Source organism: Nelumbo nucifera, chromosome 1, assembly GCF_055504915.1.
Source record: "Nelumbo nucifera cultivar China Antique chromosome 1, China Antique-T2T, whole genome shotgun sequence".
NCBI classification, from domain to species: Eukaryota; Viridiplantae; Streptophyta; class Magnoliopsida; order Proteales; family Nelumbonaceae; genus Nelumbo; species Nelumbo nucifera.
Window position 1 is genome coordinate 174,219,253 of NC_142649.1, and position 13,673 is coordinate 174,232,925.

General features: G+C 33.9%; 1 protein-coding gene across 1 annotated transcript; it reads right to left on the minus strand.

Annotated features, from left to right (window-relative positions):
- Positions 1-1,829: 1,829 nt before the first annotated feature.
- On the minus strand, positions 1,830-11,273 carry LOC109114641 (CBL-interacting serine/threonine-protein kinase 9-like). Its single transcript, XM_019197615.1, has 4 exons — positions 11,184-11,273; positions 3,797-3,886; positions 3,212-3,352; positions 1,830-1,970 (listed from the first exon to the last, which is right to left on the minus strand). Exons 1-4 carry the CDS (start codon positions 11,271-11,273, stop codon positions 1,830-1,832), a joined length of 462 nt encoding a protein of 153 aa, XP_019053160.1.
- Between the last annotated feature and the right edge of the window lie 2,400 nt (positions 11,274-13,673).

Below are 13,673 nucleotides of genomic sequence, written 5' to 3' on the forward strand. Positions count from 1 at the left end.
CGACTCTGCTCTCTAAACAAATCCCAGACAGAATTTGCTATCCAAAGACAAGACAATGTAATCAAACCAAATTCAGACAGAATGCATAGTGGGTTTTACTACTACAAAGCAAGACAAAATGTGATGCACGACCAGTTAATAATAAGCATAGACCATTGGAATATATATCGACATTCAAAGCCACAATATAATTAATCATTTCATCTAAAATATTCTCAGACTTTAATAAATAAAAAAAAAAAGAGAACTCAGATGTTATCGGGGATCAACACATTATCATCATATCATTTACTGAACGAAGGGTCAGTGCTGAGATTTTATAGAAGCTGGTTCGGCGGAGACTTCATCACCAGCTCTGAAACTCCCTCAGGTCCGGATTATCCAATAATAAACGATAAGGAAAGCAAAAATAAAAATAAACATAAAGAAAAAGAAAAAGAACAGAACTAGAAGAAAATGTTAGAGTATAACTACCTGGGCGGGAATTTCGGCCTAGACTTTGATCGATGCAATGGGGGAGGTTTCAATGGTCTTTCACTCGCTTGTTTCAAATGACAATGGCGCTGGGAACTTGCCGTTAAGAGATCAGGGAGAGATGGCCCTGTATCAGGTTCAGAACCAAGAAGGGATGCCTGAATTTCTTCTGCAATTGTATGGGTTCAGAACATGATAGAAATATTATTTTCGGTGGGGAAAAGTAGACGATTGAGATGAAATCGTAAGAGGAAACTTGCACTATCGGTATTGTCTAGATTCGCCGCTGCAGCAGGTTGAGGCAACGGGAGAAGTGGGTCGTAGGTAGGTCGGGGCTAGTGATGATGGAAAGCAATGAAGGAAAAGAGAGAAACCAAACCAGTAAACTACGGTTGAGAAATTCCCAAACCAAACCAAACTGTTTCGACATGGAAACCAAACCATTATATTACGGTTTGGTGTGGTTTCTAATATGGTTTGGGAAACTTTGGATTATATTTTGATTCTTTTGGGCTTAACCCAAATAGCATCTTAAAAATTAAAAATTAAATCTTCTATTTTATTAATTTTTTTTTTTTATAAAATAAAAGAGTTTATTATATATTTATAATTCTATGCATTCGATGTATATTATATTATATTATATATATATCATTTATTTATATAATTAAGTTGTATATTTATAGATTTATGTATGACCAAAAATTTGATGTGGATGCACCAAAAATGGACCATTTTCGATCATCCATTCATAATATGCCACATCATCATCTTCTCTCTTGAAACTCTTGTTGCCCATCTAGTATTTATCGTTGGTCCACACACCCTAGCAGTTCCTCTTACAGAACCAATCAACAAACAGAGAAAATAAAGGAAAAGGAAAGAAGAAACTAGGCCAGATTTAGTAGGCACAACATAATAAGCATGTTTAGTGAGCACTTAATAAATACTAGTAAAAGTGCATGTGTGTGTATTGCACGTGGGAGGTTATAATGATAAAGATTAAAGTATGAAAAAATAAAAGGAAGTAGCTTTCAAGATAAATTTAAATGATTGGGAGGTGTCATCCCTAATCAGATTATTGTAGCTATTGTATGACTCAATCATACTCAAGTTGTGCTTAGCAACTTGTGATGGAAACAGGGCATACTTGTTAAAGAGTATTCCAATTGAATATCACACCATATATATTTTGATCACCAACATCAGCAATATTTCAATTTAGTCATTGGGTGATAAAAAATTATTTTCAAGGATTTGTGGCAAGCACCCTAAGTGTGATCCAAGTTACAATATAAGCCATTCAGAATATTTGAACACTGAAAAATCCAATTTCAAAATGCATGTTTCAGCTCTTATGCTTTGGAAACTTGTGCATTCGCCATGTAATCAAGACTCTTGACATTAAAACCTAGTGGCTTTGTGCTCTCCTCCATTTTTTGCATGATTTCTGATGTAGAGCATCTCAGGGTTAATCTCATCTCTCGCTTTCCACCCTAAAACGATCCAAAAAAATAATTTAGCAGTGTAATGAAGACATTCGCCTTTTTAGTTGATGCATTGAATTGGCAATAACAACTAAGTTATGCTACTCAAGCAGAGACCTACCAAAATTTCTCACTATTTTCAATGAAATACCATAAAAATCCCATACTGGTCATTTCTAATTGATGCCATAACATCAAAGCAGCAAAAAGGCCATGCCAGAGAGATTAAGCCCTTCTGATCGAAAGCATTCAAGATTGATGGTTTCCGCTTTTTTGGTACATAAAAGCAGGTCATGCTTCATCATATTCTTGTTTTTGAATGAACAGTTGAACACTTAGAGACATGATATTTTGGTTGGAAATTTAGGATGAAACCAATCTCACATAAACCAAAAACAATATTACATCCTTGTCATTTTTAGTTATTTGTAACCTTGCATTACCTAACTAACAACTTAGATAATCCAACAGTGGTAACATAACAAACTGATTACAAAAGCTTGATTTGAACTGAAGACAATTCATTACCCGTCTGGTGTGATTAAGCCCCAAGTCTTCAAAACATTCGAAGTCCAACATAATCTTCATGGAGATTCTTTTTTCTTTTTGAAAACCATCTTCATAGATCAGATTGCATTAAGCTAATCCTAGCAGATGAAATACATATAGCCCCTGCTATTTTATAGGCTCTGATCCATATAACTACATAACAATATTCTTAAAATGCAGGCATGAAGTGAGGTGGTAGGATCTACTAATGCACGAGAGGTAAAGTGTAGAATTGTGCAATATAAGGGCTACAATTTTATAGAATAATGTATGAATGAATTACTCATAATATGATCAAGGAATACCAAGTAATAATATTTTTCTTTAAACTCTTTCTAGGCAATTAGAAAGCTCTTGATATAAATGAAAAGTTCACAGGGGTTTTGGAAACCTTAATTATTTATACAACTGAAAATGCAGACCGGGAAATTTTTGCTCATTTCATTTTTGTGATGAGAACCGGACTTCATTCAATTAATGCATTCAAAATATGATATTGACATAAAAAACACCTAAAAGTGTGACTAATGTGCATTATACTTCTAATAGCAAATGTGATGATTCAAATCAAATTAAGACAAAATACATACTGAGAACTACCAACAGTTTGAGCCAATAGATCATCCAAATTAAGGGCATGGCTAAAGCTAATAGGCAGAATAGATTTATGTCTAGTGATTACATTTATTAGATATATCTACAGAAAGCCTGAAAGATACACTTGAATTGCTGAAGAGTAAAACAGTTTCACTTGAGGCCACAACCTTCTGATCCTCAAATTTGACAGGTTTGTAACCTTTCTTGAACCATGAGCACTCCAATACATGGGAGATGGAAATCCTCTAAAAGAAGAGAATAGAGAATTTCAAAATCCATTTAAACAAAGAGACACTTGACTAAATAAGCCTATCATATGAGGTGTTGAAAAAAAAGAAATTGGCACACATGTTTGGACAAGGAGAGCTCATCAACAGCTCAGACCACCTAGAAGAGAGTAACCATTTAACCTTTCAAATCCTTGTGGATGCTAGGAAACAAATGAACTATATTTCTCTAGAAAGTTAGCCAAATAGGGTGAAAAACTTTAGTATTAGTTCTGACAAAAAATATGCTCATTGCAAGTTATGGAGCCTCTAAGACCACTGTGCACCTAAAATCTTATTTAATTAATCAAAAGGAAGATGGGGAATAAGAAAATTTAAAAATAGGAACAAAGGAAAACGAGCAACACATTTTTTTTTTTTTTAATATGTAGAAAAGAAACAAAGTGTTGTGTGAAGTTATACCTTCTCTAGGTTTGGCTCAAGAATTCTATTAATCAACATTTGAGCTTCCGAAGAAAACCAATCAGGACAAGTGAAATCTGCCTTGCATATCTGTAGAAAATAAAGTAATGAGTCAACAATATGTCCAAAATGATATCTAATGTTAACCCATAATTAAGACTTTGACCTTTATAACATGAATATACTTTGCATGAGCTTATGATCCAGAAACCTTAAAATTCAGTAAGGGGGCATCAATGATTTCGAAGTAGCTTAAGAAAATAGCCCTCCATATCAATCTTATTTATCGTTATATGTTAGCCATTGAAGTCGCTTCTTTATCTCATCTTAAGCAGATGCATAGGTCTAGGTCTATATTTAAATTCTATGTACCTTGCTTCAGTGAGTAAAAAGAAAAACAAAGCAAAGCATCATCTCCTACACGAGAAGAAGAAACATTTCTGAGCATGGAATTCATCCTTTTTCTCCTGAAAGTGAGGTTATATTTCCTTCCCTCTAATGATTAACCAAGTCAATTCCGATCCAATGTTAAAAGAAGAGTACCTCCTCTAGAGCAACATAATTTGGAATGCCACAAGTCGTGTACAATAGTCAGTCTTCCTAATATTTTGTGAACATATCAATGTAAAGTTCTCAATGACAAAAGCAGCCACACTGTTTTCCAATAACTTGTTATGTTCTTGGGGAATATATAGTGAAGTAAGTGTGTGAAACATCTCTCTTTAGTGTGTTATATGTAAAATGTAAGGTAACCATCTCCACTTTGGAGTTTGGATACTTTTGCACCATGGGGAATTGACTTCTCAAAGCAATGTTATTTAAAGATGCAATTACAAGATATTCCTGCTTGAGGGCAGAACTGGCTATATTATTGCATAATATATGTAAACCAGAAGCAAACTTGATTTACCATTTTTCAGAAAAAAAAAATAAAACATTGATTGCATACCCTTATTTGCTAAGGTGAAGCACTTAGACCAAAATCAAAGATCTTCATCAAGTAGGAGGTTTTCCAACTGCAGAAAAATTACATGGGTTGGTACATCATTTTCTTTTAGGATAAAAGGTATAAACTAAAAAACAAAAGGAAAGGGGCCAGGACGCCCAATTACAAGGCCTAATAATATACAGAAAAAGCTTGAATAACATAAACTGGCTCAGAATAGGATAAAACTAATGGGAGATTTAGTAACTCTATATAATTACTTGGACCACTAGATTCTTATGAGAGAAAGACAACCTTATTAGGAAAGGCAATTACATGTACTCCAGGATCTGTAGAAAGGGCTAGGAGGGAATGCAATGTGGTGAGTTAAATGGGTGAAGCATCCAGCCCAACATTTACAGGAACAGGTCCAATGTGACCCTTACTGTGGTGTTGGGTTTGGATGGTGTCAGATCGATTTTACTAAGCCAACCAATCAGACCATTATATCCACTATCCAGTTAATAGGACAAAAATGAATTGAGCGGGTTTCATATTGTCGAACAGTTACTCAACATCTCATTTCACCAATTGATGAAATTTCACTAGAATCATACCATCATCATATAACAGTACCCTGTTACGGTTTTATTTTGGGAGAAAACAGAGAGTGGCTATAGAAGATGAATGAGATGGAAGAAGGAACAACGACATTATAACTTTTCTTTCGGATTTCGGGTACCATTGTGCTCAGCATGATGAGACCAGAAAGAAATTGACACCATTGACAAGCGGGTACTTGATTCAATAATTTCTTTGTATTTAAGATTTTATTTTATCTAAACATATGAAATTTCTTCCCGGAGTTTTCCATTTGACCTCAGATTCTAACTTAAGGGGACGTGGTAGGTTATCAATGGCAGACGAAAATTGGCCATATTCGATGCGCTCTAAACGCTTAGTGGGGACTTGTGTGATGTATGGGCTTTGTTAAAATAACTTCAAGCAAAAGAAGTTAAGGTACAGCTTGGGTAGGCCTTGTTCGAGCCCAACCCAATTCAACCAAAGATTTTGCATAGATTGGACTTGAGTTTTCAAACTTTAAACTGGACTTAGGCCAAAATACTCTAGTCTAACCTAAATTTAGGTTGAGCTTGGGTTGAGTCCACGGGTAGCCCGAGCCTGATTCGATCAATTTGATTTCGGCCAACATTTTGTGACATACATATCTACATATTATCAATACATTCTACCTAGAAATTGAGCTATAAAACTCAACACGCCCAATCCTTAGCTCAACCCAAGAAGTTGGGTTAAAGCTAAGGTAGGGCTAGGTTGGTAAGAGAAAAATTACTGATAATTTTTAATAATCATTGATAATTTACTAATATATAACAAAAATAGAATGACAATAATTATTGATAATTTACTAACCCAAGCCCGAGTTTACCAACTTAGGCCTGACCCAAGCTTAACCTAATATATTGGGCTAGATGCCCCAATCTATCTTAAAATGTTGGCATGAGCTCAAATGGTTTGAATCGAGCTCAAACTACCCGAGGCCTCAACCTAAGTTTAGGTTAGCCTCGAGGATTTTTGGCCTAAACCCAATTTAAAGTTCAAAAACTCAAGCCAAACTTGTGTCAAAGCTTGGGTTGAGCTAGGTCAAGCACGGGTTAGACCCACCCAACCCAAGCTACGATTCTATCTCCTTTTATTTCAAATTCTTTTAACAAAACTCGTGCATAGCACAGGTCCCTACTAGTAATTAATTTTCACTAATGGTTATTAATAACATTATTAACTACTAAAAACAGTAATGTTTTATGGTATTTTTTAATAATTCACGAAAATAATTAATAATTCTTTGAAATTTTATAATTAATATTTAAAAAATATGAATAAATTTATAATTATCGTTAATAAATCTTAAATATGAATTAATAAGTTTTATAATTGTTATTTTATAAAAAAAAATATTACTATTCTAAATAGTAACATTCAGTAATATTATTAATTAATAAAACTAATATTATGAATTATCAAAACAGTAATAAAATAATTAAAATAAATAATTATTATTGGTAATTAATTAATTTGTTGGTAATATGTCACTAACATTAATTATTAAAATCAGTAATATATTTTTGTATTAAACTTTGGTAATTTTGAATTAATGATGAATATAGAAATAATAGATTTTTAAATGAATCTTGGGAGTTTTTAATTAATCCCAATATTAAAATAGTACTGAAAGTAATTAATTTAATTATTCATGAAAACAATTATTAATTTTTAAATTTTAATATTGATAAAATAATTAATTAATTTTGATAACGTATCACAAATTAATTAATAACAAATTATTAACATATCGCCAATATTAATTACTAAAAAAGTAATATATTTTAGTAATTATTAATAAAACATTGATATAAATAATAGATTTGAAGTGAATATTGGTACTTTTTTAATTAATCTTGAAAATAATTAATTAATTTTGCTAAACTATTAGTAAATTGTCAAAAATATTAGTAACTACTCCCAAAAATATTAATAAAAATATTAATTATTATAAATTATAATATTGTTTGGGAATTTTTTAATTAATCATGCAAATAATTAATTAATTTGGTATGAGTTATAAAAAATAAAATGAAATTACTAATTATAAACAATAGATAATATACCATTCAAAGTAAATAAGTCGTAACTAGGTTGGATTAATGAAACCAAACCATACTCAGTCTAGTAGTGGGGGGGGGGGGGGGAGAGAGAGAGAGAAAAAGAGAATCAAGTGGTGAAGTGGGGATTAATTAGGAGTATAAAAAATGTTAGTTATAAGCAATATTTAAAGAATGAGGAGAGGATTTAGGAATTAGGAGATGGCGTTTCTTAAATAAATGGAAAGTTGGGTTAGAAAGGGAGATACACTAAGAGTGGGCAAATGAGAGTTTTAAAGACAATAAATTAGGAGTGTGGAGAGATTTTAGTAGAGAGGAGATGAAGAGAGAGAGAGAGAGAGAGAGAGAGAGAGATTTTGGGAATGTTTTAAGGAAATTTTAAAGACTAGTGACTTGGTAGTTTCGGAGTGATGGGAAGGGGGGAGAGAGAGAATTAAGGAGAGACAAAATGGGAGGTTTGGAGCAAGGATAGGCCCTCTAATGTGGTCCACCTTGCTTTAGATATATATACTAGTGGGGACCCGTGAGATGCACGGGATTTATTAAGCGAAAGCTAAATAACAGAAAGGGTCATTTACTAAAATCCCGTGCGATGCACGAGATTTGCAATGGATTTAATCAATTTTCCATTAGATGATAGTGAAAAATGATAATGTTGACCCTAATGTTTATTTAAATAAATTTAATAAAAAATAAAAATAAAATACCATTTTTGCCCTTAATAAGACACGGACAACCACTCTATTGGCTATATTTGGTCAATTTTTTTTTTTTCTGTATAAAAAAGTGTTAAGAGTATTTTTGAAATAAAAAATCATGGGCCTAATGGCAAAACAAGCACTCCTTAATGAAAGGTAAATAAGTTGTAAAATATATGGGATGTTTTAATAAAATGAAAATTATAAGGTAGGTTTAAGTAAATATGTAAAACTATAAGGTGTGATCTAGTAAATGACCCTAATAGAAACACATAAGAGTATACAATTGTTTTATATTTTCAAATTTTTAAATAATTAATAATTATTCATATTCTATATACTATAATAAATTTTTATAATACAAAAATTAATTTTAGTTAGGTTTATTCATCAAAATGATGAAACCGATCAGCTCGACCCGAGTTGGTCGGTTTTCTAGTATTTTAGGTTGGCTTTGTTTCAAAAATTTCCCGATTTGACCAAGTTGGATCAGTTTCACTTTGGCCATTTGTAAACTAACCAAAATCGAACGACCTAACCATGGATATATATTAATATTTTACATTTTAAATATAATTTTTAATATGGAAAAGTGGGAAATTTCACATATATATTTCTTAGTTTAAAATGTTTTATATCATAAATCTAATTTTTTAATTTATTTCTTTATAATTGCACTATAATTTTTAAAAATAAATTTAATTTTTAAGTTTAAATCTTTTGAAACGACTGACCAAACCAAAAAAACGACCCAAACCGATACAACTTGAGTGGGCCGGTTTTCACAAAAGGTTAGTCGTTTTCAGCTGACCAACTCCCCAACCTGACTAGATCAATTTGGTTGGCCAAATAACCTACAACCAAACTAAACCAACTCATGAATGCTCATATATTCAGTTATATTAATAGTCTCATCTCTGATAAATAACATTAGTTTAATCTTCAATAATTATTGAAAATTTATAGCAAAAATACACAATTATTGAAAACATCTTGATAATGAAAAAAATACAATAATTACAAAAATAAAATAAGTACTAAAAATATATTAACTTAGTCAATAAATTGTATAATCTCAAATAAATTTTAATTAATCAATAAGTTATTACAAAAATACAATAAAGTTCAAGAAACTAAACTAAAACCGCAAATCACAATTTAGCAAAAAATATGAAATCGAACCAAACTATTTTCAAATGCAGACCGAACCACAAATTGGTTTGATTTGGTTCGATTTTGTGGTTTGAACCAAACAATGAACCAAACTATTAATTAATCTATATTTTTTTTCTTTTGTTACATTTTTAAACTAGACTATGAAATTGGAATGAAAGATTAACATAAAAAATGCAAATTCATTCAACCTTTTACCACAAGGTACAAACTAATAAAGGTCTTTGGTTGGTCATAGCAGATACTTTCGATTGATCACCCCTATGATTCGAGGGGAAGCCTTCATACAGATCATGTAGCCAAAACTCGTATAAGGCTTGGATGATGATGGCAAAGAAATGTGTTTTGTTAACATGGATAAGTCCATCAATCCATTTGAGACTTGGGTAGAAATAGACATGTTAACGGGCTAGGAAGCCCACCAAGTTGGCCCGGTCCGACGCGATCTAAGTCAGGCTTGGATAGGATTTCAAGCCCGTGGGCTCGGGCCCAACCTTTTTTCGGGCTAGGCTCTGACTTTCTCAAAAAAGCCCAGCCCGAGCTCGAGCCCAACTTGATAATGTATTATATAATAAAATTAAATTTTATATAACAAAAAATATATAATACATTTTTTCTTTATTATCCTTCTCTTTTTCAACCAATAGTGAGATCTCTCAGAATATTGTTAGGTTTTGAGGTCATTTAATATAAATAAAAAATTTTTAACTGAATAAAAAAAGAAAAAAATCTTTTTCCTAAATTTCTAGCCAAGCTCGGGATCAAGACCTAAGCCTGATAGTCGGACCAGGCTCTAGCTCGAGCTTGAGCATATTCTATTAATGCAAAGGCAAAGCTCGGCCCGAACCCAGCCCAGCCTAGCCCATGAATAGATCTAGGCGGAAACTCGTCATCTGTTTCATTGATTTATTTGCATACTCCACTATCTTCCAATCTTAAGCTTCCATAATAATAAATTACGAGCGGAGGGGCCCTGCTTCGTAGGGGCTGGAATTGCAACATTGTTATTTGCTACATTAGAAAAGGCAATGGATTTTTAATAAGAAACTTGCAAGTATAAGTACCCAAGTATTGAAACTCATATAAAGACTTAAAAGAGATCATCATGTGTTCGTTTTTAAAATATTGTTTCAGCAAAGCATATCATATAAAAGAATCAATACGATCGTGCAGTGATAGTTCTAAATTCTACTTCATAGTTGTCCTTTGTTTCACGTTGAGAACTCCCAATTGACCCTGATAGTAGGACCGTTCAACCTGAGAACCGTCTAGGCAACCGGTTTCATTTTACCCCAAACCCGATCCCTAGCCAAAAATCGTTGAATCAGTCAACAACCCATTGACCCGGGCGGTTGACCCCTGTTAAATGGTTTTTGGCCATTTTTCATTTTTTAATTTTTTTAATTTTTGTTGTCAGAACGGGTCATTTGTTCGAACTGGACAATCGAAGGGTCGACTTGGAAACCGGTGGCCAAAACGGTTCCGTTTCCGGGTCGGATTTTCTAGATGTCAATAATTAGACGAAATAACTTTGTAGTCAGTTATGGGAAGGGTGGACATGCAAGGGATTCCAAAACCTTGAAAGATAAATCCAAAGTGACCTTAAACACAAAAAAAAAATTGGCGGTAAATCCACCAAACTAGAAAACCCAAAGAAAAAAATCAGAAAATCGAGTTCAAAGTTCCGCTTTGAAATGGAGCTAACCATACATGCAATCAAAGAAAGAGACAAAGTAGATCATCTTGTAAGAAAAAAAAACATTGCACAAGAAAACCCAAAGAAAAAACAAAGGGAAGAAATAAAATGGTGGTAAACCCTAGACCGTTTTGGAGGATCTTGAAGAAGAAGACCAAACACAAAAAAACAAAAAAAAACAAAAGCAAAAAATGAAAAAAAAGGAACATACCGCATACGCTCGAATAAAGCCAATAGTAGAAGAGACCTTTGAATAGTGAAAATCCAAAAGCACAAAAAACCATGATTTTCGAACCGCCATTGATCCGAACGGAAAGACATTTTGGCCTGAGAACCGTCCAGGCAACCGGTTCTGTTTTACCCCAATCCTAGTCCGTGGCCAAAAACCGTTGAATCAATCAAAGACCCATTGACCCGGGCGGTCGAACTGTCGACCCGTTGACCCGTTCAATGGTTTTTGGCCGTTTTTTAGTTTTTAATTTTTGTTGTCAAAACAAGTCGTCTATCCATAATTTTTGTTGTCAGAACGGGCCGTCCGTCGAACCAGATGATCGAACTGTCATTTTTTTTATTTTTTTAATTGGGAACCGTCCAAGCAACTAGTTCTGTTTTAACCTAATCCCGGTCTCTGGCCAAAAATCGTTGAATCAGTCAACGACCCATTAACCCGAGTGGTTGAACCATCGACCCATTCAATGGTTTTTTGGCCATTTTTTATTTTTTTTTTAATTTTTGTTGTCTGAACAGGCCGTCCATCGAACTGAATGATCGAATCACCATTTTTTTAGTTTTTTAATTGGGAATCGTCCAGGCAAGCGGTTCCATTTTACCCCAATCCCGGTCCCTGGCCAAAAACCGTTGAATTGGTCAATGAACAATTGACTTGAGTAGTCGAACTGTCGACCCGTTCAATGGTATTTGGCTATTTTTATTTTTTTATTTTTTGTTGTCAGAACGGACTGTCTATCCTTTCGAATTGGACGGTCAAACCATCGACCCAAAAACCAGTGGCTAGAATGGTTCCGTTTTTGGGTCGTATGATTCACGCACTCAAATGACATAACACGTATGATACTACTTAATGGACCTCACACACTCAATTTTTTCACTGTAATTTTTGTTGTCAGAATGAGTCGTCCGTTAAAACCGGACGGTCGAACCGTCAACCCAAAAACTGGTGAGTAGAACGGTTCCGTAATTTTTTGCTTGTAATTTTTGTTGTGAGTACCGAATATTCATTTGAACCGTCGACCCAATAATAGATATATATAAAGGGCTGCCATTTGGCAATAGGGGAGACCACCCCTATCCCTGTAATAGATATACTAGCGGAGGGGCCCTGCTTCACAGGGGTTGGAATGGAACTATCGACCCATTAACCCGGTCCTTGGCCAAAAACCATTGAATCGGTCAATTGAACCATTGACCCATTGACCCGTTTAATGATTTTTGGCCGTTTCTTTTTATTTTTTTAATCGAGAACCATCCAGGCAACTGGTTTCGTTTTATCCTAATCTCGGTCCCTAGCCAAAAATCATTGAATTGTTCAACAACCCATTAACCTAGGCGGTCGAACCGTTGACATGTTCAATGGTTTTTGGTCTTTTTTTTTTAATTTTTATTGTCAGAACGGGTCATCCGTTCGAACTGAATAGTGGAACCATTGACCCAAAACCGGTGGCCAAAATGGTTTTGTTTTCAGGTTGTATGAGTCACACGCTTGAATGACATAGCATGTATGGTATTGCTTAATGGACCCCACACACTCAATTTTTTGCTTGTAATTTTTGTTGTCAGAATGGGTCGTCCGTTTGTTTTATTTTTTAATTGGGAACTGTCCAGGTAACTAGTTCCGTTTTACCTCAATCCCGGTCCCTGGCCAAAAATCGTTGAATCGGTCAACGACCCATTGACTTAAGTGGTCAATCTGTCAACCTGTTGACCCGTTCAATGGTTTTTGGCTGTTTTTTTATATATTTTTTTTATTTTTGTTGTCAGAACGGGTCGTCCATTCGAATCGGACGATCGAATCGTCAACCTGAAAATTGGTGGCCAAAATGGTTCCATTTTTGGGGCATATGAGTCACATGCTCGAATGACATAACATGTATAATACTGCTCAATGGACCTCACACTCAAGATTTTTCCTGTAATTTTTATTGCTAGAATGGGTCATTCGTTCGAACTGGACGGTTGAACTATCGACCTGAAAACCAGTGGCCAGAACAGTTCCATAAATTTTTGCTTATAATTTTTTGTTGTCAAAACGGGCCGCCCATTCAAATCGAACGATCAAACCGTCGATCCAAAAACCGATGGCCAGAATGGTTCTATTTTCGGGTCGTATGAGTCACACGCTCGAATGACATAATACATATGATACTACTTAATGGACCACATAAACTCAATTTTTTGCCTATAATTTTTGTTGTCAGAATGGACCGTCCATTCGAACGGATGATCGAAGTGTCAACCCGAAAACTGATGGCCAGAATGGTTTTGTAATTTTTGTTGTCCGAACAGGCCATCCTTTCGAATCGGACGGTCGAACCATCGGTTGTTAGAATGTTATTAACAACATTTATCAATAATAGTAAGTAATTATACTATTTAATTAAATAATCATTAATGATAGTTTTAATAATATTATTTAGTTATTTTAATATAACAATAATTATTAAATTTATGAATATGATTTATT

Coding starts and splice junctions, on each gene's coding strand:
- LOC109114641 (XM_019197615.1), bottom strand. CDS start 11,273: ATGGCGGTTCGAAAATCATGGTTTTTTGTGCTTTTGGATTTTCACTAT. Junction 3,887..11,183: donor GCTTTATTCGAGCGTATGCG/GTATGTTCCTTT, acceptor TATTTTCTACAG/ATATGCAAGGCAGATTTCAC. Junction 1,971..3,211: donor GTGTATCTTTCAGGCTTTCT/GTAGATATATCT, acceptor GGATCGTTTTAG/GGTGGAAAGCGAGAGATGAG.